The sequence below is a fragment of the Panicum virgatum genome, chromosome 7N (genome assembly GCF_016808335.1).
Source record: "Panicum virgatum strain AP13 chromosome 7N, P.virgatum_v5, whole genome shotgun sequence".
NCBI classification, from domain to species: domain Eukaryota; kingdom Viridiplantae; phylum Streptophyta; class Magnoliopsida; order Poales; family Poaceae; genus Panicum; species Panicum virgatum.
The window spans coordinates 17,368,426-17,394,942 of record NC_053151.1 but is presented as its reverse complement, the minus strand read 5'-3'; the positions used below and the strand labels follow the sequence as shown (position 1 = coordinate 17,394,942).

General features: G+C 48.4%; 1 protein-coding gene across 1 annotated transcript; it reads left to right on the top strand.

Moving 5' to 3' along the window:
• The first annotated feature begins 243 nt into the window (after positions 1 to 243).
• Positions 244 to 11,564, top strand: LOC120680962 (ABC transporter G family member 25-like). The gene is made up of 11 exons (XM_039962524.1): positions 244 to 485; positions 614 to 690; positions 1,689 to 1,964; positions 2,084 to 2,147; positions 2,244 to 2,387; positions 2,493 to 2,527; positions 2,616 to 2,689; positions 2,849 to 3,270; positions 10,683 to 10,986; positions 11,058 to 11,182; positions 11,379 to 11,564. The coding sequence occupies exons 1-11, from the start codon at positions 244 to 246 to the stop codon at positions 11,533 to 11,535; spliced, it is 1,920 nt and encodes a 639-aa protein (XP_039818458.1). The 3' UTR covers positions 11,536 to 11,564.
• The last annotated feature ends 14,953 nt before the right edge of the window (positions 11,565 to 26,517 follow it).

The window sequence follows — 26,517 nt, the reverse complement described above, 5'->3', positions numbered from 1 at the left end:
CTATTGTGAAAATCAAAACTATTTCACACATCTTACTGCAACAACAATGCAACTTTCTCAGAAACAGAGTCCAACATGTTAGTAAGGAAAGTGGTTTTCCAGCACAATGTTAAAATAGTTTTATGTTTGTACAATAACACTCCAAAATTATTTCTGCAACATACATAAAAATAACTGGAAGTTTTTACAGTTGACATTTTTTTTAAAAAAATTGTGCATGGTTTCAAGGTCGCTGTATATGTCATGTGTGGGAGGACCATCTGCCAAGCAGCGAGCGGCGGCAGGCCCCTGCAGTTGTGGGGTCCACATGTCATCCTCGCACTGCTGCTGCTTCTGCTCCTGCTCGCAGGTGTCGTCCACGGCCAGCAGGCGCCGCTCCCGCCGCCGGCGCCGCAGCTCCGAGACATCGAGGAGCTGCTCACTGACCTGACCAAGCGCGTCGCCAGCATCATCTCCGACCGCTTCAGATTCTGCATCGCGGACCCGTAAGTGCTCCCGCTCGCATTTGGTAGGCAGCGCCGTCGCCCGTCAGTTAGAATTCGCCACCATTCGTCCGTGCCATCTGGCTTGCTGTTTCGATGATTTGGGGTTTGGGCTGCATTTGGTGTCTCAGGGTGGAGGATTGGAACGCGGCGTTCAATTACTCATCTAACCTCGGTTTCCTGCAGCAGTGCCTCATTGAAACCAGAGGTAAAATTCGTAAATCGGTAAATGCTCCCATTTCTTTAGAGGTTCTTGTTGAATTCATTGATGTATTCTTAAATACGACGAGCCAATTTTTACTATGCCAAAATCAAAGTCAATATGTTGGCTTGCCAAAATTAGGGCATACCAAGTTGTTAGCAAGAAATTTAGGTATTCAGTTGGTTTAGTGACAACTAATATTTTTTCTCCTTTAAAGTTTAAGAAGTTTCTAGTAACTTGCCATGTTTTGGTTAAAGTGGCCAATTTTTAGACACATACCGATTGATAGCCAAATCTTATTGCCACGCCTTGATTTTGGCATGGCAAAAATTGGTACCAAACCAATCAAGCTCGACGTACCAATGGCAAGAGGTCCTTACTTTGAGACATTTGGGGGTCGACATTGGGTAAATTGTTGGCGCATAAACCTTTGAATCGACAATTCCTTATTATCATTGAAGAAATTTGTAATCCATGACATGTAGAGCCCACCAATAGTGGTAAATAAGGATCGTGCAAAATTGTGATAGCAGGAAAGAAACTATTCCGAATATATCTGAAGCTAGTATGAATTCCCTGCACTTGAGTGATCCATGAATAGATTTGGTATGTACGATTGTACGTATGATATACTGTAGCATGGAGGAAGTGTATGTTTTTGTCTTCTCTGTACCTTTACTAATGCATGGGTTAAGAGCAAAATCCAAAAACACATTTGAATGTGTGGCAAATGTTTCTTTTTTGTGATTTCAATATCAGTCCAACCTTACAACTGGACATCAAATAGGTATATACAACTGGACAATTCAATACCATGTGAGTGAGATATGGGATCTGCAACCATTATTTCCATGCTCTACACAGTACTTCTGTCTAGAATTCTAATGAAGATCTATTATAATTTCTACACTCAATGTTGGAGTCCAATGGATATTTTGAATTGTTGGATTCCTATCAGAAGATAAAATTTATTATTCTGATGTGAACAAAAATGATTTATTAAGGTGATCTGGTTGGTCGTCTATGCACACCAGCAGAAGTGAAATTCTACTTCTCATGCCTCCATGATCAGAAAGGCAAAAACAATATCTTCCTGAAGACTACCACAAACTGCAACCAGTCCTATTGGGTTCAGGGATGCGAGCCCGGATGGGCTTGCTCCATTGGTCCTGATCTTTTACTCAGCAACATTAATAGCAGCACAACTCCACCAAGAAGTATCAACTGCCAGCAATGTTGTGAGGGTTTCTTCTGCCCCCGTGGTCTTACATGCATGCTGCGTGAGTTTTTGTCAACAATTCTCAGATAATTATGCTCAGTAGTAATTAATATTTTCCAGAGAGTTCAGGCATATATATACCTAGAGGAATGACGAGTTTTCTTTTTGTTTTGCCTGTAGCTTGTCCTCTGGGCTCATACTGTCCACATGCCAAAGTGAACATAACCACTGGTCTTTGCGATCCTTAAGATGTCTTCTTTACGTGTTTGGTTTACGTTTAGACCATGGTTTGTAAACAGATGTGTAGCTCCATGCATATGAATTGTGGCACTCTATACAGGTACAAGTACCAGTTCATTCCAAACTCGACAAATGTCTGCGGTGGTGCTGACATGTGGGCTGATTATGACAGGACGGAAGCTGTGTTCTGTCCAGCAGGTTATTACTGTCCTAGTACAAAATCGAAAATTTCTTGTAGCAGTGGGTAAGGATCTTACTGTATCATTCCTCTCTCTTACACCACACATTTAGTGAATTTTACAAAGTTGTTTAAATTGGTCATGTTGCTTCTTCTTTGGTTCCACTTCAGGTACTACTGCAGATTGGGTTCGACCACTGAAGATAGTAAGCATTATTTTCCAGATATATGATCTTGCTGTTAGTGTTTTCATAGCAATTATTCTTCAGTATGTTGAATTCAGATTAAATGCAGAATGCATCATAAAGGACTCCTGCAAAGCAAACACAAAAAATGAAAGCATATTTGTGCTTGGTGCTGGCTTGGTGGTAAATCCTTTTAAAAATCCGTTTTACTGGTTTACTACATTACATCTTATATTATCAGGGAAAAATTTAGGAGTAATATGCTCTCTGCGAATCCCTGATCCATTGAGCCTAGTAGATTCAGTGTATGAATATAAAATTGAACTTTCCAATATCATACAGGGTGCATTGAGCATGGTACTTCTAATCATATACAACTGCTCAGATCATTTCCTCACTATCCTTGAATGGAGAAAAACAAGATCAAGGGAGAAAGCCATTCAGATGGCTAGGCAGGAGATCAAAGCACAGGACCACTGGAAGGTGGCAAAACAACTATTGAGGAGTCATGTAAATGGAATGCAGGGTCAACTTCCTCACGCGTTAAGGTCCTTTGTTCAGCCAGCAGATACAGAGAACTATACCCATAGAGTGCAGGAGACACCAAAAGTTCTGCTCAAGGCACAGGAACTATCAGAAGCTGCGGTGTTTGAGAGTGAAGGCACAAATGGGATATCTGAAGCTCCTTCAGTTGAGATAAATTCTAGTGGTGATGGAGAAATTTTTGTTACCAAGGACAAAGGTGCACAAAAAGGCATCCACTGATTATCACGGTGAAGCGTCCCCTCATAAGAGAGAACTTAAATGTGATACAAACATCAGTCCCAGGAGGCTGATGCCATATTTATTACATCAGATGGTTCATTACCATACAAACCTCCGAGGAGGACACTCGATACAGATGATAATAACTAGTAACCAAGCTACAACATAACACCAGACCGCAACCCACATGTGGTCTAGCTCGGGCTCAGAGTACTGCGTCAGCGAAAGCATCTCGAAACAGGGCCAGTTCCACAGGCAAGGTTGGGTGTAGAACGATAACCCTACTCGGCGTCGTCTGGTACGAAGTCTGGGTCTTCTTCTGTAAAAAGTAAGAATGGGGTGAGTACAAATGTATTCAGGAAGTCCAATCACACCCACGGGGGGGTTATATCAGAATAGCATGCACAGGTAAATCAAGGGTAGGGTTACGGTTTAATTTGCAGAAAGCTAAATTTTTATGCAGGGGTTTATTTAGCAGAAAACATTTCAGAGACCAGTTTTGTATTGAGTAACACGGAGTTCAAGTTTTAAAACTGCTACCGGACTCCCCGTCCGTGGTAGCACATGGCACGACTGCCGGACACAATTTCAAAACAACACACGCTATCCCAAACCCAAAGAAACACTAGTTATGTGACCACACCGTAACTCGCCCAATACCGTGGGCACGACTATTCGAATAGCTTTTAACTCTGCAGAGGTGTGCAACTTTACCCACAAGCGGGTACCACAACGCGAGCACCGAAGTGTCGGTGTAGATCCCGACATAGCCATTACCCACCTTAGCTAGATCTGATTCGCCATCATGGGATTCACCAAGGGGTCATCGACCTATCTCTGAGGTACGACCGGGGTATAAGTCACACTGAACATATCCCTTCTCCTTGGTCACCCGTTGCTCTCAGCCCTCCTGATGGCTATCACATCAACTAGTGGGGTTTATGCTAAGCCGTTGCCCATTCAACGGTCGAGTGGTTTGCATGATAGTGGAGTTAGGTGAGATGACACACCAACTCGGTCCTTAGACACGACAAGATGGATATCTCCCTTCTTTGCCCTGCCACATTGGCACGAGCACACCAAATGGCAAATCCGTAGAAATGCCATCCATCCCGTCTGAACTTGCTTTACAAAAACACCACATTTATCCCATCCCACATACGCACACATTTTCTTTATAAAATAAATCATGTTATGAGTAAAGTTCTGAGCGTTCTATTATCGATTAACGTCCAAGCAAAATCAGACATTAATCAAGGTGGTCAAGGAATGGTCATCACAAATCAAGGGGTGGCTATCCAACCGTGTTTTCATGCAAGCAAAACTTATGCAATTTTATAAAACAGGCCATTGGGTTGTGTTTATAAAAACTAGGACAGAAACATGCATCAAAGGATGGGATTGAACTTGCCATCTTTAAAGCCTTCTGGGATGTCCTGTCCTTCGGGCTCGCGGAACGGGTCCTCGTTCACCTGCTCACAGTACTGCTCATTGACGGGCTCTCCTTCGTTCACTCCGTGGTCTACAGCGTACACAAACAAGCACACAATCAATACACAGAAAATAAAGATATATCGTTGAGCTCGAATAGGGAACACATAAGATAAGGGGTACAGAGTAATATTTTCGAGTGGTTTCTGAATGGCATGGCCAAAACTAAGTTAAGAGAGGCGTGGTAAAGTTTTGGGCCGATCAGAGTTCGTTAGGTGCATGAAATAATAGGTTATGTAGGGGTCTAGGGTTTAAATAAGGGGTCAGGGACCTTGTTGTAATTATTCTTGTGCAGGCAGGGGCCTGTTTGTAATTTCTAGAAATATCTGGACTATTTTGGAAGGGTCAATGGTTTATTTAGAACCATGTTTGTATAAGGGAGGGGTTTATTTTGAAATAGGATAAAGGGCATGGTTTACTTTGCAAAATGGTTAAAGAGGGGGGGGGGGAACTCTTAACCAAATAAGAGGGAAAGGAGGGGGCTTGGGGCAAATTTGCCCCCTTCTTCCTCCTCCCTCCATGGGAAACAGAGGAGGAGCCGAGCGGCGCCGGCGGCGGCCCGATTCGGGCGCTCTGGGCCTCGGCGGCGGCTCGGGGTAGAGGGGAAAGGAAGAGGGGAGCCCGCGGGGTTGATCCCCAGCCGTAGCTCGGGCGGAGGCGGCCCGGGGCAGCCTGGCCGCAACGGCGTGTGGCAGCGGGCGGCGGGGCTTCGGGCCGGCGCTTCTGGGGGTGCGGTGGCGATCAAGGAGTGAGAAAGAGCATCAGGGAGCCATGGGGGTGTCATCCCCTACCTTGATTTGGGCCGAGGAGCAGTGGGGAGGGGGGCTCCGCGGTGGCCGGCGGCGGCAATGGCAAGCGGCGGTGCTGCAAGTTGGAAAAGGAGGGCTGGGGTGGCGGAGTTGGCTGTGGTGGGGTTGTGGAGCTTGGGGGTGCTCCGCGGCCCCTTTTATAGGCGGCCAAGGCGGTGGGGGGGGGGGGGGGGGGTGAGAGCGGGGCGACAGCCGGCGAGGCAGCTCTGAGGGCGGCGTTAATGGTGTGGGGCGGGCGCTGCCGGAGTGGTCTTGCCGCCGTGGCGGTGCAGCGTTGACGCGGTGAGCGTGCCGAGGCGAGCACAGGCGACGCAACGCCTCGGGCAGGCGGTGCTGTGCGGGTGTCAACGGCGGTGTGCGCGGGCGGGGCAGGGCGAGCGGGACCGGCGGCGTGGTGCGGTCGGCGCCGTGGTGAGTCGTGGCGTGACGTGGGCGCGCGCACGGCTCGGGTCGCGGGGCTGCCTTGCAGCGTGCGGGGACAGGGAGCAGGGCGATGGGCGGTGTGGGTGCGCACGGGCGGCGGCGTGGCAAGGCTTCGCGGCCGGCGTCGTGGTGAGCCCGTGCCTGCGCGCGCGCGTGCGTACGCGTGGGCACGGCCCGGGGGGGTGGTGTGCGCGCGGCGAGAGGTAGGCGGCCGGGGCGCGGGGCTGCCCTGCATCGTGGGCGCGTGCGGCAGGGGCGGCGCCGAGCTGGTGCGGCCGGGGCGCGGTCCAGGGGGGAGGCGTGCTCAGTTGGGGAGTGTGGTCGGGTGGAGCAGGAGGCGACGGGGCCGGCCAAGCGGAGCAGAGCGGGGAGGGGTGGCGCGGTCGGGCCGCGCGGCAGAGGAGGAGGGAAGGAGGGAGGAAAAGAAAAAAAAAAGGAAAAAAGAGAATGGGAGAGAGAGAGAAAGAAAAAGGGAGGGGGAGGGAATCGCGCCGGAACCGGCGCCCGGTCGGCCACGCGCGGTGCTTGGGCGCGCGTGAGCGCGACGCGCGGGTCGAGGGAGAAATAGGGCGGTGGATTTGGCTGTCGGGGTTGGGTCCAACAGGGATCGGGAGATCGGGCGGAAAAGGGGAGAGTTCCCGACACAAAAAGGGGGTTATGGAAAACTTTGAGCTCAACGATGAACACTTGGTTTTGAAACTAATTATCGCACGATTTAAATTTAGCGGATTTTTGGGATGTTACACACGGTCACAAAGGTTCAAGTATGCATATGTAACAATTGAGAAAGAGAAGGTTGAGCAGCAGGAAAACAAAAACCTAACTAGGCCTTTGCTCAAAGTTGAGTTCAAAGACCTGACCCTGACACTTGGGAAAAAGAAGCTATTGAGATCTATCACAGGGGAGCTCCGACCTGGCCATGTCACTGCTGTCATGGGTCCCTCTGGTGCTGGCAAGACCACGTTCCTGAATGCCATTGATGGGAAGGTAATCGGTTATAAGATCAACGGTTTGGTCCTTGTTAATGGAATGAAAGAAAAAATCCGAACTTATAAGAAGATCATTGGCTTTGTGCCACAAGATGAAATTGTCCATGGAAACTGTTGGTCCAGTGATAAAGCCCCCCTCTCCCCCACTCTAACACCTGGGTTTTAGGGTCAGAGTGGCTAGAGGGGGTGGTCTAAGTTGGTACCAGAGCCAGGTCCCGGGTTCGAAACCCATCGGCCACGCATTTCTTCCGCTGCGCGATTTCCCCTGCGGGGTTCGCTGAGACCAGCAGCCAGCAGCCACAGGCGCGGCGCGGCGCGGCTCGCTCGCCGTAGGGGGAATGTTGGTCCAGTGATAAAGCCCCCCCTCTCCCCCACTCTAACACCTGGGTTTTAGGGTCGGAGTGGCTAGAGGGGTGGTCTAAGTAAAACTTAACAGTGGAGGAAAATCTTTGGTTCAGTGCGAAGTGCAGGTAGTGGTGCCTATGATTTGTATCAATTATTCTCTCAGTAACTAACACAACAATATCTATGCGTGCCAGCTTGGTCGTCATGTTCGACTTCCCTTTTCTTCTTCTTCATCGCATGCTGCGCATGCCTTTGATCTTGTTCACTGTGACCTATGGACCTCTCCTGTTCTCAGCCTTTCTGGCTACAAATACTATCTGGTGGTGGTCGATGATTTCTCACACTACTCTTGGATTTTTCCCTTGCGCGCCAAGTCTGAGACCTTCCTCACCCTCCTCCACTTCTTTGCCTGGGTGTCCACTCAGTTCGGCCTCACCATTAAGGCCGTCCAGTGTGACAATGGGTGTGAGTTCGATAACTCCACCTCCTGTTCCTTCTTCCTCTCTCGGGGTGTTCAACTGCGTATGTCTTGTCCGTATACCTCTCCTCAGAACGGCAAGGCTGAGCGGAAGATGCGCACGACGAACGACGTCGTGCGCACCCTTCTGATCCAGGCCTCTCTGCCCCCGCGCTTCTGGGCGGAGAGCCTCCACACCGCCACCTACTTGCTTAACCGCTTTCCGTCCACTGCTTGTTCTGCTCCCACTCCACACCACGCTCTTTTCGGTACCCCTCCTAGCTACGACCACCTTCGGGTATTCGGGTGTGCGTGTTATCCTAACACCTCCGCCACTGCTCCTCATAAGCTGGCGCCCCGCTCGACTCGGTGTGTGTTCCTTGGTTACTCCCCTGGCCACAAGGGGTACCGATGCTTTGACCTCACTTCTCGCCGCGTCCTGATCTCCCGACACGTCGTCTTTGACCCCGAGCTGGAGTCTCTCTTTTCGACTGACCCGGTGGTTCAGCCACCATTACCTGTCTTTCCTTTCCCTGCAGGTTTTCCCGGCACACCGGCACCGCTTCCGGTGATCCCTGCTGCGCAACGCGTAGCCTTGGTGCCCGCGGTCGCGCCACGCGCGGCCCCCGGACCTCCGGTTGTGCCGCGTGCGGACCTGGATCTCCTGCTGCGCCACGCGCGGCCCCGGTGCCTCCCCCTGCACCTGCGCGGTACGCCCAGCCGGTGCAGGTGTACCGGCGTCGTTCGGCGACGACACCGGCGCCGCAGCGGTACGCTGAGCTGGTACAGGTGTACCGGCGTCGTTCGGCGCCGACACCGGCGCCACCTCCTGCTCCGGAGGCTCCTGCGACGTCTACACCGGAGCCGTCGCCGCCGCCGACTCCGCCGGCTCCCTCTCGAGCCGAGCCGGAGGTGTACCACCCGCCGGTCATCCATTGGGATCCTCGGCATATCCATCCCATGGTGACTCGGCGGATGGCGTCCCAGGCCGCGACTCTCTCCGCCACCGAGGGAGAGCCGCGGGTCTCTCCGGTACCCTCCTCTATCCGCGACGCCTTGGCGGATCCTCACTGGCGTCGCGCGATGGAAGAGGAATACGCGACTCTTCTTGCCAACCAGACGTGGGACCTCGTGCCTTGTCCGTCTGGTTGCAATGTGGTGACTGGCAAGTGGATCTGGACGCATAAGCGTCGGGCTGATGGCACACTGGAGCTCTACAAGGCTCGCTGGGTTCTCTGGGGGTTCACTCAGTGGCCTGGTGTGGACTATGATGAGACCTTCAGCCCGGTCGTGAAGCCCGCTATGGTGCGCACGGTCCTCTTACTTGCGCTTTCGCGCACTTGGCCTGTGCACCAGCTGGACGTGAAGAATGCGTTTCTTCACGGCACCTTGTCAGAGACTGTTTACTGCTCTCAGCCTGCGGGATTTGTGGACTCGAGTCGTCCGGATATGGTCTCCCGGCTCAACAAGTCTCTCTATGGACTGAAGCAGGCTCCACGGGCTTGGTACTCTCGGTTCGCCACGTTCTTGCTGACATTGGGGTTCACCGAGGCCAAATTTGACACGTCTCTCTTCATCTACCGCCGTGGGGATGAGACTGCATATCTGCTGCTATATGTCGATGACATTGTGCTCACAGCTTCCAGTCAGCAGTTGCTTCAGAGTATCATCTCCTCTCTGCAGCAGGAGTTCGCTATGAAGGATCTCGGTCAGCTCCACCACTTCTTGGGCGTCACTGTTGAGCCTCGCCCGTCTAGTCTTCTCCTTCACTAGCGGCAGTACGCCCTCGATATTCTGGAGTGGACTGGGATGACTAATTGTAAGCCCTGCTCCACTCCAGTCGACACTCAGGCGAAGCTGTCTGTTGATCTGGGTGATCCGGTGGCTGATCCTACTGCCTACCGGAGTCTGGCCGGCGCTTTGCAGTACCTCACCTTCACCAGGCCGGACCTCACCTACGCTGTTCAGCAGGTCTGTCTCCATATGCATGATCCCCGGGAGTCACACCTTGCTGCACTGAAGCATCTCCTCCGGTACGTCCGTGGCACTGTGGGCCTCGGCCTGGTGCTTCACCGCTCGTCCTCTGCTGAGCTGGTGGTCTACACCGACACTGACTGGGCTGGCTGCCCGGACACTCGTCGCTCCACCTCCGGCTACGCCGTCTTCCTGGGCGGCAACCTGGTCTCCTGGTCGTCCAAGCGGCAGCCGGTTGTCTCTCGTTCCAGTGCCGAGGCGGAGTACCGGGCTGTCGCTAACGGCGTGGCGGAGGGGTCCTGGCTACGACAGCTCTTGGCGGAGCTCCACAGCCCCCTCGCGAAGAGTACGCTCGTCTATTGCGACAACGTCAGCGCCGTGTATCTCTCCACCAACCCCATCCAGCATCAGCGGACGAAGCACGTGGAGATCGACCTACACTTCGTGCGCGACAGAGTCACAATCGGCGATGTTCGGGTACTCCATGTCCCGACTACCTTCCAGTTTGCTGACATCTTCACCAAGGGGCTACCCTCCTCGACCTTCTCGGAGTTTCGATCCAGCCTCAACGTAGCCGGTGGCTAGTTGTGGCTAGGGGGGGTATTTGCCCTTTGTACTCTATTTGTGCTCTCATCTTGTCCAGTCTTGAACACCGCTGCGTCGGTTGTTCAGACTGCGGAGGGTGTTAGCTTTCTTGTTGTCCAGTCTTGAACACCGCTGCGCTGGTAGTTCAGACTGTGGGGGGTGTTGGAGTATATCGAGCCCATGTGTATAGAGGCCCACCTAAAGACCCATGTATAGGTTCTATATATACCCACCCATCTAGGGTTGGAGGAATACAACAATTATTATCCTCCTACAAGTTTAATACTTCAGTATCCTCTGTAGTTGCATCATTAATATGTGAAATTTACTGATATAAGTTACCATGATGCAGCTCTTTTGTGCAAAATTGCAGCATTGAGGTCATTTTCACTGGAAAGGTTGCAGTACAAGCGGGACAGAGAATCTGGTATGAGCACTTCAGCATATTTTCTTGCCAAGGACACAATCGATCATTTTAGCACAGTTGTGAAGCCAATTGTTTACCTATCCATGTTCTACTACTTCAATAACCCAAGGTCAACAATAGCTGATAACTACATAGTGCTGCTAGCACTTGTGTACTCTGTCAGCGGGATGGGTTACACTTTTGCCATCTGCTTCAACCCTGGCTCAGCGCAGCCGGTATGGATCATGATAATTTTTCCCATTCTAGCTGATAGCACATTTTGTATGCTAACACTTGATTTATGCAGTGTTCTGCGATTCTACCAGTTATCCTGTCGTTGTTGTCAACTCACCCAAGCACTCCCCTGTTACTCAAAAACTTGTGCTACACAAAATGGGCACTTGAAGGCTTCATCATTGTAAATGCCAGAAGGTAAGAGTGTGCACATGTCACTCAGATGTTACAAAATAAATCAATGTTTCAAAAATTTATCTTTATGGTGTATCATCTAAAATGCTGATCCATTAGTTACTAAAATTGGAATTATTCTGCTCCAGCATACGGCAAATATGTTTCTTGCTTAGTGGCTGAGACTGCATATTTGTACTGACATATGTGCTTCTTACAGGTACCCGGGAGTGTGGCTAATAACTCGCTGTGGTTTATTGTTCAAAAATGACTTTGATATCCGTCACTTCAAGCTCTGTATTTTGGTTCTATTTATGTATGGTTTGTTCTTCCGGATCATCGCATTTGTGGCCATGATTGTACTCAATAAGAAATGAGTGAATCAGAATCCACAGTCCCTTTTTCATCAAATAGTTTGTGACGTCCATTGTCACCTGCAGAAATTTTAATTTAGAACTCCACTTGTGCATGGAGAAATAAAAAGGACAAATCTCATTATGGAGTAAATTGGATCAATAAACTTAGTTGTGGGATTAAGTTGAACTAGAATATAGTTTAGGAGATACGTGGACTTTGTCCATACTTGCGGGAAATAATTAGAAAATTTATTTTTCAAAAACTTGTTCATTTAATATAAAATATTTTTGTTCTACACCTGAATTTTAAGAGTGAACGTTGCAAGAAAAAAAATCGGTGGAGGTTCTTTAAATTCCAAGGCAGAGACTTGAGAGATCTCAATTTCAAAAATTACAATGGATGATTATTAAGTACAATATTCTTGTTGTAATGTATTGTGTTAATGTTTTTTTAAACGAACTGGGTAGTTGCCCATTATATTAAAAAGAAAATAAGATCCAAATTGTTTTAATGTTGTGCATGTATTTAAATTAAAAATGTTGCTCATGTACGAGGAGGAAAGATGGTGAATTCCCACATTTGTTACTAACAAAAAGATCAAAACAAAGACATACTTGTCAGGATGATGGCGTAAAGGCGTATTCCGGTTTTCACTAGAAAGTTTCACGGCTTTGCCGCAGCCGCAGTGGACCCGTATTCCAAGTTGCAGTACGGTAGTTGATGCAAACTTTAGTTCTTGGATATAGAGTAATAATTTTTGCATATAGGCAGATGTATATTTTTTAAAATAATGTAGGTAAGATGAATATATTGTTTTGGGTGTTTGCTTCCGACGAGCCTGCACCACCGACTTTGCGTATGTATAATTTTATGTGATTATATTTGCCATTATAGAATAATTTGGATCGATTATATTAGGTGTTACCAACCGGTACCTTAGGCTCATCCATAGGCACCGGTTGATGGTACCACCAGGTACTAATGTAAAACTTACCACCCGGTATCTATGGAGAGCCTTAGGTACCGGTTGATGTTACCAACCGGTACCTAAGGCTCATCCATAAGTCCCATGCACCCCAAAAGCATAGGTCCCGGTTCATCTTCATCCTGATACTTTTGGGGTGCATGGGACTTATGGATGAGCCTTAGGTACCGATTGGGGTGGACCTTTGGCGTGTTTTCTACTAGTGTGTATTTGCAAGGGGCATGTAAATTAACATATAAAGTGTTTGTAGTTGCGCAAAAAATATAGTATATTAGTTAGTTTATATAATAGCAGAGATAGTTTATATTGGAATATATACATGTTCATATGGATGGTTCTATTCTTCACATTCAGATTATGGATTAAATGAAGATTTATTCCTTCATGCATTCTCAGGTTGTATATTGAACTTAGAATGGTAACCATACAGTCTCTCAATCCTATATGAATTTTATAATGCAATAATTATGCACCATTAATTAATTTTAAAAACGGATTGACATAAACTAGAGGGTGTTTTATGGGCTTAAATTTGCACGTGATGGGCTTAAGTGAGCTGGGCTGCAGCCTTTTAGTTTAGGCCCGCTTGGAATTATCAGAGAGAGGGGGGGGGGGGGGGGGGGGGGGGGGGTGGGGGGCGGGGAGGGGGAGAACAAGGATATCGTCCCTTTCCCAGCGGCAAGTCAAGCCATCAGCCATGGTAGCGGCTGGAGCTCACTGAGCTATGCCGGAACAGAGATTCTGACTTCCATTTCCAACTATGAGGGTGTTGACAGCCAAAATTGACACCAACCGGTCTGACCGGTATGCCCAAACGGTCTGACCGGTCTGCTCTCTGTAGCCGGTCTAGCAGAGGATGACCGGTTTGACCGGTGGGTCCGATCGGTTTAACCGGTCCATGTGGAGTCCGAATACAATCGGTTTAACCGGTCCATTTGGCTGGTTGAAATGGCGGCAAGCTTCTGGCATCCTTTGTGACAAGAGGGTGCCACAAAAGCTAAAAGGCAAATTCTATAGGACAACAATTCGTCCGGCGATATTATATGGTGCTGAATGTTGGCCTACAAAAAGGCGACATGTCCAGCAACTGAGTGTAGCAGAGATGCGGATGTTGCGGTGGTTTTGCGGGCACACAAGGAGGGATAGAGTCCGGAACGAAGTTATTCGGGATAGGGTCGGGGTGGCACCAATTGAGGAGAAACTTACCCAGCATCGGCTGAGATGGTTTGGATATGTCCAACGAAGGCCTCCTGAGGTGCCGGTGCGTAATAGGGTTCTTGAGCGGGTCGATAATGTAAAGAGGGGTAGAGGTAGACCTAAACTGACGTGGGATGAGTCGGTTAAGAGAGACCTTAAGGATTGGAATATCTCTAAAGAGATAGCTTTGGATAGGGGCGCTTGGAGATTAGCTATCAATGTGCCTGAACCTTAAACTTATTTCTTTCGGGTTTCATCTCTAGCCTACCCTAACTTGCCTGGGAAAAAAGACTATGTTGTTGTTGTTGTTGTTGTATAGATTTAGATCTGTAAATAAGATTTCTTGCGGGGTAATTCTTCCCCACCCTATAAATATAAAGGATCACGACCGATTGAGAGACAACCCAATCGAACCAATCAAATACATTTATATTTCATTGTCTTTAACTTTTTTCCCTTACCCTTGCTTTTGCAACCTCGACATGCTGTTCATCTCTCGTCTCCATGGCATCTGCGGACGCCCTAGCTGGCCTGCCGAGCCTAGGGCAACCTTGGCGTTTGTCGGATCGTCGTCGTTCTGCACGGCGATAGGTCGGACCGGTCCCTCTGACCGGTCTGACCGCTCCACGCAGGAGGCTCTACAAGGAGCACTCCTCGTACCACGCGATCTAGCGCGTTCGTGTGTTGACCAGAAAAGGCGTCAACACAAATTGGCGAGTCCGCTGGGAAAGAAAATCTGGCTGTCATGGCCGATCTATCAAACTCCAGCAATATGATGGAACTTGAAGGATTTTCTGAAGACCTGCGCAAGGTTATCCACATAAATTTGCATTCTCTTTGTTATCGGGTAACAGAACAAGGCATCATCATGATGAAGATATCTGTAATCGACGAGTTGAGGATGTACGATCTACCAAGGCATAGTAAGTCCACAGCTACTGTTATAAGTGGTTTGCTTACTTTTGTGGATGAGCTGATTAATAAAAAGAAGAGTGTAGATCAAATTACTGTTATTCAAAAGTCGTCTATTGAAAAGCCGGCTAATAATCCTTGCAAAATTTGTCCTAATGTTGCTTGTCAAGATACAATTTGGCCGTCCCAAGCCGAAATTGTTGAACCAAAATCCCCTGGCAAGAGTACAGAGACTAAATCTAGTACTTCAATGCTCGGAGGGTAACAAAACAAAGGCAAAGATGATGGTTGCATTGCAACCGGTCTGACCGGTTCCAAGACCGGTCTAACCGGCACATCTAGGATTTTGCAAAATAAATCAAAACCTAAGATGGTTAAGCCCAAAAAACCTGAGATTGGTGTTTAGAAAACTGTTGAATCCAAAGGCCATCACAAACATCAAAAGGAAAAGCCGAAACCCTTTCTTGGAGATCTTCCGGCTAAATCCAAAAGACCAAATAATGATGCTGTTATCGCCATAAATTAACAAGATTAATTTATGGGCCGAAAGCAAGATGGACTTAAAGCAGAAGATTAAGAAGACTTGTAAATCGGCTCCTGCGTGAGCATCTGGGCCACATGGGCCATGTATCCTTAGATTTAGTTTAAGATTAGTGATAGAGTCCAATCGGGATAAGATTAGTTTAGATTGTTTCCCAAGTCTCCGGACTATAAATATGTACCCTTTGTTATTCATGAAGGAGAGCGTCATCACGTCTCACAAATAACAACTCTCGGCGCATCGCCAACCCTAATCCTAGGGTTTCATCCAAGTAAGCGCCATGCTGCCCTGATCGCTTCTTGCGATCAGGGCAGCGTTGTTCTTGATTTTACCTTGGTATTACTCGTACTGAAGCGTTTTTGATGGCGAGTAATGCTAGTTATCTTGATGTTCGTAGCTTGGCTTTTAGCAGATCTATTGTGCTTCGTTGCTTATCATCTACGAATATCATGTTGTCTATGTGCAGTGACGTTTCAATCTTATGCTAGCTCTTGTCGCATAGAATTAGTTGCACAGAGGCAACACCCTACTTCTTTTATGTTTAGTAGATCTGATCTGTTATGGTTTGCTCTTATCTTAAGAGTCTGCGTAATATCTGCTAGGTTAGTCCTTGCAAACGGATTGGATGATCCGGTGGTGTAGTAGATGCTTTATCTTGGCCTTGATAGGGATTGTTCCGGGAATCGGCTCTTACTAATTCTTAGGCCTCTGTTTTGGGTTACGGTTCAGTTGTCTGTTACGTTCATTAGGCCTAGTCACGTGTAGGATGTTCCGATCTAGCAGTGAGGCTTTTACCATCGTGGATTAGATCAATTAGATTTAATTGAAGCAGCTTCATAGTTATTTGCTTTATTTATCAATATCTGGATAGATATAGATCCACTCTGACACCGGGACTCGATCTGCTCTTTAAAAGCCGATGCAAGAGTCGTCCCGGGGAGCCGACCACGGCTCGGACTTACATTTACACGTGTCTTTGTACGCAGGAAACTGTTCGGAGCACGTTCGCACCCTCCTGATCGGGTATAGGTCAGGTGGCACGCCCGGCTTTCCACACATTCTCCGGGCGTGTGACGGAATTGCGGGTCGTCGACGAGGGAGCAGTGCCTGCCAGCGCCCCGGCGACCTCCCGGCTCTTCGTGTTGCCCGTCGCTGCTCGCCGGTGGGTTTCGACTGACAACACATTCTGGCACACCCGGTGGAACTACTCTCGGCAACGTCCACTGCAACAATGACTGGAGCTCAAGATCAAGAACCCGCTCCCAAGCCGGTCACGTATGAAGAGCTCTCTCCTGAACACAAGAAGAAGTATGATGAGATTAAAGCTCTGCTGGAAGCCAATCTCATCGGCTCTTTTGAGAGGACCCGCAACCATGGCATCAGGTGGAAGGGGTTCTCACCAGAAGGCGCTCTCGACAATGTAGATCTGTATGTACCATCAGAAGAGCGCACCAGAGCCCTGCGTCAGGAGATGAACTACATGGTGGCCCATGCGCTTCATCTGCACTCTCAGAGCCTGATGAACGAACTCGAGCGCATGGCATATCGCGTCATCCAGGAGATAATCAAGAACCAGTACTCTCCATCGGGGCCAACCCTGGGGAGTCACACAGAGGAAGCTGCGCTGCATTCTAGACCGGTATTGCCGTTCTCGTTTGCGGCTCCAAAACCACAAAATTCGCCGATCTACGTCATCCACAAGATCGGCGGTGATCCTGGAGAAGGCCAATTCCTCACCGAGCCACCCAAGGAGATTCCGCACGGCTACACGTGCGCCTACATCCCTGACAACGTCAATCCAACACGCTCGGTGCAGATGGTAAACCCAGGAGCTTTTGGAGTAGACGCAGAGAAACAAGCGTGGCTGGCAAAGTATGCTACTGGGCCGAGTGCTGAGCCATCGGCCCTAGGAGTTCTTAGTGTGGAGCAGGTCAGTGCAATACTGAGAGACCAGTTCGGCATCCTGCCCAAGAGGAAAGTGATCGGCTATTCCAAGCCATATCCAAGTGACTATGACTTGATCCCGCTGCCACCCAAGTATCGGCTTCCTGAGTTCACCAAGTTCAACGGGTCAGAGGGAGCCAGCTCCATCGAGCATGTGAGCCGATACTTAACGCAGCTTGGGATGATCTCAGTGTCGGATCCGTTGAGGGTCCGGTTCTTCGGCCAATCCCTTACAGGCCCAGCTTTTGGATGGTATGCATCACTGGCTCCGGATTCGATTCGAAGTTGGAGGCAGCTCGAGGATCAATTCCATACCCAGTACCACTCGGAGGCTGCTGAAGCCGGAATTGCCGACCTCGCCCAAGTCAGGCAGAAGCAAGGAGAGAATGTGTCAGAGTACATACAGCGCTTCAGGGAGGTCAAGAACCGATGCTACTCGTCGCGCATCACAGAGAAGGAGGCAGTCGATCTGGCTGTCCTGGGACTTGCTAAGCCAATCAAGGATGTGGCTTTTCAGTTGGAGTTCACATCTCTGGCGCACCTGGGCAGAAACTCACAGCATACGAACATTACCATCCTGAGCTGTACCAGGACAAGTTCAAGCACCATGTAAACATGGCCCAGGCGGATGAATCTGACGACTCTGGCGAGGAGCAAGAAGTGGCCGTGGCAGAGTGGACTCGGGGGGCAAACCCTGTCCCGTGCAAGTGGGTCAAACAGCAGGGGCTTGTGAAGGGCTTCGACTTCGACGTGACCAAGGCAGAGCAGATATTTGATCTGCTCCTCAAAGAAAAACAGCTGAAGCTCCCAGAGAATCACAAGTTACCGATGGACAAGAGCTGCAGGGAAGACTATACTGCAAATGGCACCACTCGTTCACTCATTCCACGGGTGAATGCAAGGAGCTACGTCGTCAGATACAATCAGCTATCGAGCAAGGCCGATTAATCCTGGCTCAACACACGATGAAGGTTGACACAAAGCCCTTCCCACAAGCTAACATGGTGGAGCTGTCAGATTTCGGATCCAAGGGCCAGGATTTGGCGTTCCAGGTCAACATGGTGGGACCCATGCGCCGCCATGACAAGCAGAGGAGAGAGGCCATTTCTGGCAAACGGCCGCAGGATGAACGCGAGTTGGAACAGCAACATGTGACTGAAGAGCAGGTGCGTCACATCCGCAATCAGCTTGCAGCTTCTAATCGGCTTCTGGAAAAGTACCAGTACCAGTACAAGTTGCGCCGCCGATACGAATCGGAGGAGGACGAGTACGAGCACCGCTCAGGAAGGACACTGGGGAGACGCCAGGCTATACGCGACCACTGGCATTGCCTGTTCTTCAGGTACTATTGGAATTCCAGCATGAGCCGATTGCCTACTATAGATGATTGCTCGGAGTGTAGGCCTCGAGGACACCAGCAGGACGAGACATCGGTGTTCCAGCGCTTAGGGCCCAGAACACGTCATGATGACCGTGTGAGGAGGATGACCAGGGGTGATTCCGAGCAAGAAGAAGAAGAAGACAGGTACCATCGTCCACGTTGGTGTCCTGACGGGCTTAATCACTTGCAGAAGCGCAGGGTGCAGTGCTTGCGCAATCTGGAAGAGGCAGAAGCAAAATACCTTGACGTGCTGAGGAAAGCGCGTCCGGATCTCGCGGAGCAAGTCAGGCGACCGCGAAGGGAGGAAAGGCACCCTCCGAGAAAAGAGTGGCGCTCCAAGCAGACAAAAACCGATGAGAAGCCATCGGCTGATGTGAACATGGTGTTCATGCTCCCATCGGAATTTCGGGCACCCCAACCAGAAGAATCGGCCATCGCACAGCTGGATCTGGGCCCTCAGCCGATCATCTTCGAGAAGCCCAAGGAGAAAAGCTAGAAGCACCTTAAAGGATTGTATCTCAAGGGCTTCATCAATGGCAAGCCTGTGAACAAGATGTTGGTCGACACTAGTGCTGCAGTCAACCTGATGCCATATTCTGTGCTGCGCTGATTGGGTCGTTCTTCTGCCAATCTGATCAAGACCAATGTGATGCTCAATAACTTTAGTGGACAACCATCAGAGGCAATGGGGGTCCTTAATGTGGAGTTGACAGTGGGCCGCAAGACGATCCCAACTTTGTTCTTCATCGTCAACAGCAAAAGTACATACACAGTATTGCTTGGGAGGGATTGGATTCACGCCAACTGTTGTATCCCTTCCACGATGCATCAGTATCTCGTCCAATGGGATGGCGATGAAGTGGAGGTGGTCCGTGCAGATGACTCTAGCGAGGTCTCGCTCGCAGACATGAATGCCTGGGACGCGGAAGGACAAGAGCCGATCTCAGGGATTGCCCTGGAAGACTGTGATCGGATCGAGGCGACAAAAAACGGACTGAGGCTGGTCTTATCCATTGGCCTCATAGAGTAGACACATCCTGGCATGCCACGGGATGTAATAGAAATAGAGAGGCCGGTCCCAGCGATCGGCCCCAAAAAATAGAAAAATCCTGTTTTGGTCGGAATTGTTACATCATGTACACACGATGGTCTGCTCTGGCAGTTGGCCACTCATCGACTATTTGGTTTCGAATGATAATGGAATTATGGAGGCGGCCAGCTCGTGCAGTTGGCCAAATAATTTTTCTTGTCATCTCCCTGTGTTTGCCGCTGATCTTGTGGATAACGAAGACTCGCTTGCGTTCGCAGCTGGTTTTTCAGACGACGGCAAACTCGGATACGGGTTCACATCGGCTGATGATTTGGAAGAGGTTGACATCGGTCTTGGGGATAAGCCACGGCCGACATTTATCAGCAAGAAGTTGGATCCGGCTTCGCGAGAGGAGATGATTGCATTACTGAAAGAGTACCAGGATTGCTTTGCATGGGACTACACCGAGATGCCCGGACTGGATAGAAGCATCGTCGAGCATCGGCTCCCGCTCAAGAAAGGGTTTCGGCCGTTTCAGCAACGAGCACGTCAGATGAAGGCCGAAGTCCTAGAAGAAGTTAAGAAAGAGGTGGAGAAGATGCTGTATGCTGGGTTCATCAGGCCGTGCCGGCATGCAGAATGGATCTCCAGTGTGGTACCAGTGCAAAAGAAGGATGGCCGATGACGTGTTTGCGTCGACTTTAGAGATCTCAACAAAGCAACACCAAAGGACGAATACCCGATGCCTGTTGCAGAAGCATTGATCAACGCAGCTGCCGGCCACAAAATGATGAGTTTTATGGATGGCAATGCTGGTTACAACCAGGTCTTCATGGACCCAGAAGACGTGAACAAGACTGCGTTCAGAGTACCAGGCGCAGTCGGCTTATTCGAATACTTGGTAATGACCTTCGGACTGAAAAATGCCGGTACAACGTACCAACGTGCCATGAATTATATTTTTCATGATCTCATCGGCAAGCTGGTAGAGATTTATATTGATGATGTTGTGGTCAAATACAAATCAGCTGGGGGGCATCTAGAAGATCTGCGCCATGTGTTGGAGCGGACTCGAAGGTTTGGGCTCAAAATGAACCCAAAGAAATGTGCCTTTGGAGTATCGGCCGGTCAATTTCTGGGATTCCTGGTGCATGAGTGAGGAATCGAGATCGGCCTAAAGAGTCAAGAAGCTGTAAAGACGATGAAGCCACCTACTACAAAGAAAGAATTACAGAAGCTCATCGGTAAAATTAACTTTGTCAGGCGATTTATTTCTAATCTGTCTGGATGCATTGAACCATTTATGGGTTTAGTGAAGATCAAATCCGATGATGAGTTTCGCTGGGGGGCAGAATAGCAGCAAGCTTTCGATGAAATCAAGGAATATTTGTCAAAGCCTCCAGTATTGGTTCCTCCTCAGCAAGATAGGCCGTTCTACGTATACCTATCCGTGGGTGACACTTCCATTACTTCGGTGTTAGTCCAGAAGCATGACGGCCAGGAAAGGGTGGTTTTCTATCTCAGCAGGCGCATGTTAGACGCCGAGACCAGGTATCCTGAAATTGAGAAGCTTTGTCTTTGCTTATACTTTACTTGTACAAAGCTTCGCCATATTTTGCTCTCGGCGGAAACAATTGTCATATGCAAATCGGATGTCATAAAGCACATGCTGTCGGCTCCTGTCCTGAAAGGCCGGCTTGGAAAATGGATGTTTGCATTGTCAGAGTTCGATATTCGGTATCAGCCTGCGAAAGCGGTCAAAGGACAAGCACTGGCGGATCTTGTTGCAGACAGGATCAGCACTGACATTGCTACATTATTTATTCGTGCTTGGGCTATGTTTTTTGACGGATCGGCTTGTGATGATGGGTGTAGTGTGGGAATTCTGTTGGTCTCGCCGCGTGGGGCGACTTACTCCTTTTCCATCAGAATGACTGCCCCATGCACCAATAATTTGGTGGAATATGAAGCCGTTCGCAAAGGGATGGAACTGCTCCTAGAAGCTAGTGCAGAAGCGGTGGAAATTTTTGGGGATTCAAAGTTGGTGATTTTTCAGCTCACGGAAGAATATAGATGTGAGAGCGAGGCTCTATTTCCGATATGGATACAGTGCCGCGAGTTGATGTCACAATTTAGGTACATCAATTTCCACTGGATACGCCGAACTCTGAACAATGAAGCCAATGATTTGGCACAGATGGCTTCCGGGTACTGAGAAACAGCCGATGGAGTCGACGTGGAGGTTCAGTTTCTAGAACCCGGAGACTGGAGAGCCGATATCTTCAATTACTTGAAGGATTCGGCTCGGGGGGCACCCAGAAGGATAAGACTCAAGGCCATGAAGTATGTTCTGATAGGGGATGACATGTTCTACAGGACCTTGGAAGGACTACTGCTTAAATGTCTGGGACCTTCAGAGTCAAATCAGCTCTTGCATGAGGTTCATGAAGGAGCCTGCGGTACTCACCAATCGGCTCATAAGATGAAGTGGCTGATTAGGCGATCGGGTTATTACTGGCCCACTATGCTGGAAGATTGTTTCAAATATTATAAAGGATGTCAGGCATGTCAGAGGTTTGGCAAAATTCAGATAGTGCCAGCATCAGTGATGAATCCTATCATCAAACCGTGGCCATTCAGAGGTTGGGGCATGGACATGATTGGACAGATCAACCCGTCATCTAGCAAGGGTCACCAATGGGTCTTAGCTGCCACAGATTATTTCACAAAGTGGGTAGAGACAGTGCCCATGAGGTCAGTAGCATCGAGAGATGTGATCAGCTATGTCAAAGAACACATCATCCACAGATTTGGGATCCCTCAGACCATTACGACCGATGGGGGATCGGTCTTTATATCAGAGGAATTCAGAAAGTTTGCTGATGACATGGGGATTAAGCTAATCAGATCATCTCCATATTATGCCCAAGCTAATGAACAGGCTGAAGCATCCAACCAGAGCCTCATCAAGCTCATAAAGAGAAAGATCGATGAATATCCTAGGCGCTGGCATGAGGTGTTATCAGAAGCTTTGTGGGCATATTGTATTTCTTGTCATGGGTCCACCAAGACATCGCCGTACCATCTAGTCTACGGCCAGGATGCTGTGCTACCATGGGAGATCACGGCTGGATCAAGGCGTGTTGAGTTTCAGAATGATCTATCAACTGAACAGTATGCAGCCTTGATGAATGACAATGTGGAGGATCTGACAGAGCTAATACCTTGGTCGTTGGAGAAGATCAAGGAAAATAAGACTAAAGTTGATCGTGCATACAACAAGAAGGTCAAGCCTAAGGATTTCTAGGTGGGAGACTTGGTTTGGGAGGCAGTATTGCCGTTGGGAACAAGGTTGATCAAGTTTTGCCTGGGAATGCATACATGCTCGAGGAATTGGACGGTGTCAAGTTTCCTGTCGCTGTCAATGGCCAACACCTCAAGAAGCATTTCCCAAGCATGTGGGAAAGCGAGTAACAAGAGCCGATGAGATCCATCTGGCTGTAATCATGACAGGCCAACACGTTGAGTTGGCCGCAAAAAAAAAAAGAAAATATCATGAAAGGCCAACATGTTGAGTTGGCCAGTAAAAGAAAAAAAAATGATGACAGGCCAACACGTTGAGTTGGCCAGTAAAAAAAAAGAAAAAAAAGAAAAGAGAAGGGGCCAACACGTTGAGTTGGCTAGTAAAATATATATAAAAAAAAGCAAGACAGCCGATGTCTAACCATCGACTTAAGATGTTTTTAAAACAGTTACAAGTTTCAGGTTAACAGGAAGTACTAATTATCTCTTGAGCCTATCTACTATTTCAGGAATTCTTCTATGGCATGGATGGCTTCAGTACAGACGGCGTCTGCTCGTGCTACAATTGCTTCGTCATCCTTGTCATTGCCTGTTACTATCTGCCGACTCAAGGTGCTTATTTCTGCAAACTCTGCCTGTATCTGCTCGGCTATTTCCTGGGTTTCTTGTTTGGAGTTTGCAATGGAAGCTTCCTCGGCTTGGATGAGTTCCTTGGTGGTGTGGACCTTTTCTTCGAGTTCCGCAAGTTCTTTCTTCAGGAGGTCGAGTCGGTTCATGTTGGCAGACACGTCAGCTTTGATATCTAGAGTTGCCTTCTTCTGATTAAGGGCCTTGCACTTTTGGGTAACGTCGGCTTTCAGGGAAGCTTGAGAGCGACGTGCTTCCATTCTTTGTTGTGCTTTATTCACTTCTATCCGAAAGAATGGAAGGTTGCTGGCTGGCCAGAGTTTGATTTGCAATGGCTCCGGGAGTTGGGATTCTATTTGCTCGAAGATGTTCTTTATCTTGCTGGAATCATCAACCAGAGCAGTGATTGGAGCAGATAGTAGATCTTTGATGAGTTGAAGCTGATGTGTCAAGTTAGCCGATTGCTCCAAAGATGATGTCTCTGCTCCAGGGATAGTCAGACCCATTGATGCAGGGTCAAAGGAAAGCAAACCTGAAATGTCAAAGCTCTATGGGCATGTCTGGAGTTAGAACAAGATGCATTTATGGAGCTATCGGCTAGTTCAGAATTGGTTTTGGAATGTTACCTGTTCTGAAGAAGAAGTGTTGGACGGTTCAAGAGCAACTGTCCTGTTAGAGCTGGTGTTGACGTCAAGAACATCTTCTGCATCGGCTTGTTCTTCGTTTGTCTCCGTCAGTGCATCAGGAGTAGCAGTCATCCCATGTTGTACTTGGCTTTCTGCATTAGGGATTTCTTCGGGTGCGTCCTGGAAATAGAATTACAGTCAACCAGAGTACATGTGTACGAAATAAAGAAGAAGTTTTTGAATGATGAGTTACCTGGTTGGTGTTGGACTCTGATGGACTCGGGGAAGCTGGTGCTGGTTTCTTGATCACTCGCCTCGTGATCATCTTCCTTTTCTTGGTCAAGACTCGGGGGGCAACACTTGCAGAAGTTTGTCTTCGTTTGGAAGCCGACTGAAGTAAGTCTGGCTGAATAGTCATTATCACTTTCTTCATTATTGGTGATCCTTTGCAGAAGAGTACATTAGGAGTAATTGGAAGAAAGTGGAATGGTTCCCCGTTGCTGGTCATAGGTTCTGGACCATCTTGTTGCTGCAAACAGGGTGAGTTAGAATTAGACAAATAGAAGGATGGATGATCTGGAAAGAACAAAATGCATAAATTCAGTACCTCTTCCTCGGGGATTACATATTCAAGATCGATTTGCTGCAGTCGAGGACCTAGAGCTTTTCTGCAGACATGAGTTTTCCACATGTTCCATCAAGTATCAAAGCCGATTGATGAAGAGGTGAAGGATAGATCGGCTGGTATTGGAATGTGGAGATTATCAAACATGCTGTAGCATCTTGAGCTAGTGAGACCATCAGGCAGATCAGCTTTGCTCTCCACCAAGTGGTGAATATGGAAGTGGGGAGGGACCTGTCCTAGGCCAAATTGCCGAGCTGCTATAACTGGTTGGTAAGATTCATAACCTGGCTTGATGATTCTATTAGAGGTGCTGATGCCAACGGGGAGGAAGCCAGGTCAAATCATCAAAGAATACAGATGCCGAGTGCTGTCATCATCGGCAAAGTTATCTAATCTGAAGGCAGTTGGGTTTTCAAAGGATTCAGATTCAGTGAATGGGAAGTAGAGGGGATTATCTAGTCCTTTGTAGAAGACTCTGAACTAGTTTGCTACATCTGATGAATTTAATTTACTGCCAGGAAGGCTGAATAAAGCTTGGCCGTAACTAGTACATCTAATTGGTTTGCAACTCTCATCAGGGAAAGAGTTCTTGGTCAGGCCTTGGAAGTTGGGAATATGGTGCTGGAAGTACAGTTGTGCCCACAACTGAATAAACCACCAAGGGCCTCCAGTTCTCAGTTTCTTGTGGTTAAGCAGGTTAGATGTCATCAAATGGAGATATCTGTAAGTTTCTCTAAGGAAGAGTTTGCCAAGGCCGGTGTGATTGCCATGGGCCAGGTGATAGGCCAAGGGAAGATAGTTCTTAGTTGGAGCTAAAGAAGGACCACAGAAGATGAAGTGCTCTAGCCAAAGATTTAAGAAGGCTGTGTGTTCCTTCTCAGTCACTGGACCTTTTGTTTTCATGTGCTGATTCATGTAAGTGCCCCAGTTTGTGCAGTTAACCTTGGAAGAAAGTTTGAAGGGGACTTCTGCCATTTTGTGAGCAGCAGGATTAGGAGAGCTAATGTCTAGGCCAGTGATCATGGTGACATCCAGCAGGGTAGGGGTCATGGGTCCATGACCAAAGAGGAAACAATTCAGAGCATCAGACCAGAAATAGCCGATGGTTTTCAGAAGGTTTTCATCTTTGTCAAGGGTTGATAATGATAAGCTAAGTGCATCGGCTATGTTCAAATCCTGCCACAAGGGCATATGAGCTTTTGCTACTTTGTTGTACCATGTGATCCAGCTCTCAGGTGGATTAGGCCAGGCTCTTAAGAAGTCGGCCCAGAGGTTTAGATCGATGTTTTGACTCACAAAAGGGATCCTATTTGCTTCACAAGAGATCAAATCTATGGGGTTTTCATGGGTTTGTGGGCCAAGACAGAAAGATTTTGGATTAGAGGGATGCGGTAGAAGGATGTCTGACACCTGAAGTTCAGAAATTCAGAAGTATGCATATGGTTTCATGTTTCAGAGTTTAGTATTTCAGAGGCTTGGTAAGCTGAAGAAAACTAAAGGATTAGGCCGAATATTACCTTCAGGCCATGGATTGCCGCATCATCGATTGCAGAGCTTGTCGTCTGAGCTGCAGAATCCGCCATGGTCCAGATCCGTTGACTTAAGGTTTGGTTGTTGTGGGTTCTGATTCGAATTCCGGCTGCTTGGAGAGTTCTTGCTCGAATTTGTAGAGCTTGGTTTTCGAATTGCGCTCGGGTTTAAGAGTTTGTCGAGTTCAAATTGGAAGGAATACTCTATTCTTCTGCGGGTTGCTTCTAGTTTGAATTCCGTCGGCTCTTGGATATTATAGAAGCCTGATGCGTTGCCATCGGCTTTTTGGAAAGTAAATATC